This window comes from Neophocaena asiaeorientalis, unplaced genomic scaffold (genome assembly GCF_003031525.2).
Source record: "Neophocaena asiaeorientalis asiaeorientalis breed wild unplaced genomic scaffold, Neophocaena_asiaeorientalis_V1.1 scaffold1004, whole genome shotgun sequence".
In the NCBI taxonomy this organism is placed as follows: Eukaryota; Metazoa; Chordata; class Mammalia; order Artiodactyla; family Phocoenidae; genus Neophocaena; species Neophocaena asiaeorientalis.
This window is the reverse complement of record NW_020174276.1, coordinates 66,591-69,238: the sequence shown is the minus strand read 5'-3', so window position 1 is coordinate 69,238 and position 2,648 is coordinate 66,591. Positions and strand designations below refer to the sequence as shown.

General features: G+C 60.8%; 1 protein-coding gene across 1 annotated transcript; it reads left to right on the top strand.

Moving 5' to 3' along the window:
* The first annotated feature begins 461 nt into the window (after positions 1 to 461).
* Positions 462 to 2,593, top strand: LOC112406829 (paraneoplastic antigen-like protein 5). Its single transcript, XM_024755833.1, has one exon. It carries the CDS (start codon positions 534 to 536, stop codon positions 1,866 to 1,868), a length of 1,335 nt encoding a protein of 444 aa, XP_024611601.1. The 5' UTR covers positions 462 to 533; the 3' UTR covers positions 1,869 to 2,593.
* The last annotated feature ends 55 nt before the right edge of the window (positions 2,594 to 2,648 follow it).

Here is a 2,648-nt window from a genome sequence, read left to right as displayed (position 1 = left end):
AGGGTCACACCTAGGGTGAGGGTTGTCTGTTTCAGCAGTGTGGCACTGTAGACCCTTTTTGGGTCCCTTTTCTGTCCCTGATTCTAGCTTCCACGCGGTTTGAAACGGTAGGCTACTGTTTTTCAGCACGTGATCCTTGCCGCCCACCCCCCATGTCCCCTCCCCTCCAGCGACAACAGGACACTTCTTTGGTTGGAGGCCAGTGACATCCCCTGTTGCTCCTTAACCTTTACCACATAGCACCCCTCTGCGATGGAAACCCATGGTCCACGCTGTTCTCAGTATCCACGGCAACACTGCAGCTTGTCACACGTTCTCCACACCCACCAGTTTCATTGCCTTGTGCAGAGATAGTCGGGGTGGGGGGGGGGGAGTTAATGGTGCTCTCACCCCATTTGCATTATAGGCTGTGCAAACCCGGAACGATTCTGCCTCCACACTTGGCGTTGACTCAGAATTCCCTGAGTCCCGGTCAAACTCTGTGAGCTGACTACTGCCCCTAGTATTAGATCAGTCCACAGATAGTGGGAGCAATGCCTGTGAATCTGTTGGAGGATTGGTGCAAGGGCATGGACCTGGACCCCAGGAAGGCCCTGCTGATCGTGGGCATCCCTGTGGAGTGTAGTGAAGAGGAAATTAAAGAGACCCTGAAGGCGGGCTTACAGCCCCTGTGTGCCTACAGTGTGCTGGGCAGAATGTTCCGAAGGGAAGACAGCTCTAAGGCAGTTCTCATTGGATTGGCCGACCAGGTCAATTATGCCACGGTGCCGAGTCAGATCCCGGGAAAGGGAGGTACCTGGGAAGTGGTGGTGAAACCCCGTAGCCCAGATGATGAACTTATCAACAGACTGAACCACTTCCTGAAAGCTGAGGGCCGGAGGATGGTAGATGTGGTCAAAACCCTGGGGTATAGCACTCGCCCTGAGGAGGTACAGCCAGAAGGCTTGGCCCAAGTCAGGCCACCAGACCTGCAGCCTCCGCAGGAAAGCATGTGGTACCGAAAACTGAAGGTGTTTTCGGGAAGCACTTCCCCAGGCCCGGGCGAAGAGAGCTTTGAAGCCTGGCTGGAGCAGGTGACTGAGGTGCTGCAGATGTGGCGGGTGTCTGAGGTAGAGAAGCAGCGGCGTTTGCTGGAAAGCTTGCGCGGCCCCGCCCTGTCCATCATGCGGATGCTCCGGGCCACCAGTGACTCCATGACCGTGGAACAGTGCCTGGACGCCCTGAAGCAGATCTTCGGGAATAAAGAGAACTATAGAACCTCATATTTTAAGTTGCTCCAGACCTTGCAGAAGCCCGGAGAGAGAGTCTCTGCCTTCTTGCTACGGTTAGAGCCCGTGCTGCAGGACGCCGTGCGGCACAGCCCCTCGTCAGTGAGAAGCGCAGACGCGATTCGCCTGAAACACACCCTAGCCCAGGCCCACGTGAGCACCGGCCTCCAGGGCAAGCTCAGGCTCCTGGATCAGCGAGGCTGTGCGCCCACCTTCCTGGAGTTGATGAAGCTCGTTCGAGATGAGGAGGAGTGGCAGACCGCCATGGCAGTGACCAGGGAGAAGCAGAGGCAGGTAGGAGGGGGCCACAGGGCCTCTGGCACCCAGGTAGCGGCAGAAGCCAGTGTCCCAGCCCCTCCGGTCATGGTGCGGGCAGGGCAGTTCCATGACATCAGCACTCAGACCGTCCAGGAAGGGGCCACCCTGCCACTGAAGCGCAGGCAGGTGCCATGCTGCCCCGAGACTGGGGAGGAAGGCCACAGCCAGGCAGCGTGTCCTAGGGCCGAGGACCAGCCCCCGGCAAAGCAGGCGCCTCAGCCTGCAGCAGAAGCGTCGGGAAACGAGATGCGGGCTGGGGCCGTGAGCCACCCCAAGCCCTAGGAAGCATAGGCTCAAGATATCCAGGCACCCCCTCCCCTAGCAGGCAACACAGCTATTTTAACGAGGGGAAGGGGCAGTCCACAGAAACAGTGGGGGCCTTGACTGGGGCACAGGGGCAGGGCAGCCAGGCCGAGGCCCCGCCCCAGCCCCCTCAGCATCCACCAGCTGTTAGGGACTCCACCAAGCAAGCCAACATCAGCTCAGGGAGGCACCGGCGACACAAGCGGGGAGCCACCATACGCAGCGCGAGGCGTACCCGAGCCTCAGACAGAGACCCCAACACAGCAGAGGCTGAAGAAGGTATAGTCGGGGGCTCTGGCGTCAGCCCTGTCTTCTGGCCACCCTCAAACGCCCACCCTGGGGGCTCTGAGCTACGGGTGTTGATGGGCCCCCAGGCCACGCGGGGCCTAGAGGCGCCTCCCCCGGGGCCGCCCCTGCCAGAAGGAGCCGGCGCTGGCGCTGGCGTGGAAGGGCTGTGGCGCAGAGAGGAGATGCCCCGGAGGGACACCGCAGGGTCCAACTTCAGGATCATCTACACCGCTCGAGGGGAGCCCCGGGAAGGCAGCACCCTGGAGCCTCTGCGCAGGTGAGGGCAGGAGCAAGTGTCCTCCCCCTGCAGCCTGAAAGGGCAGTAGGGGCAAGGACAGCAAACACTGAGGAGACGATCCCACGCGAGAGCGTCAGGTCAGCTTGGCAGGCAGGGCGCTGAGTACCTGGTTGCCCAGTACCCCACAACTGGCTTTGGTGTGAGTGGGGGTGCAGGGAAGCGTTTGTTCCGAA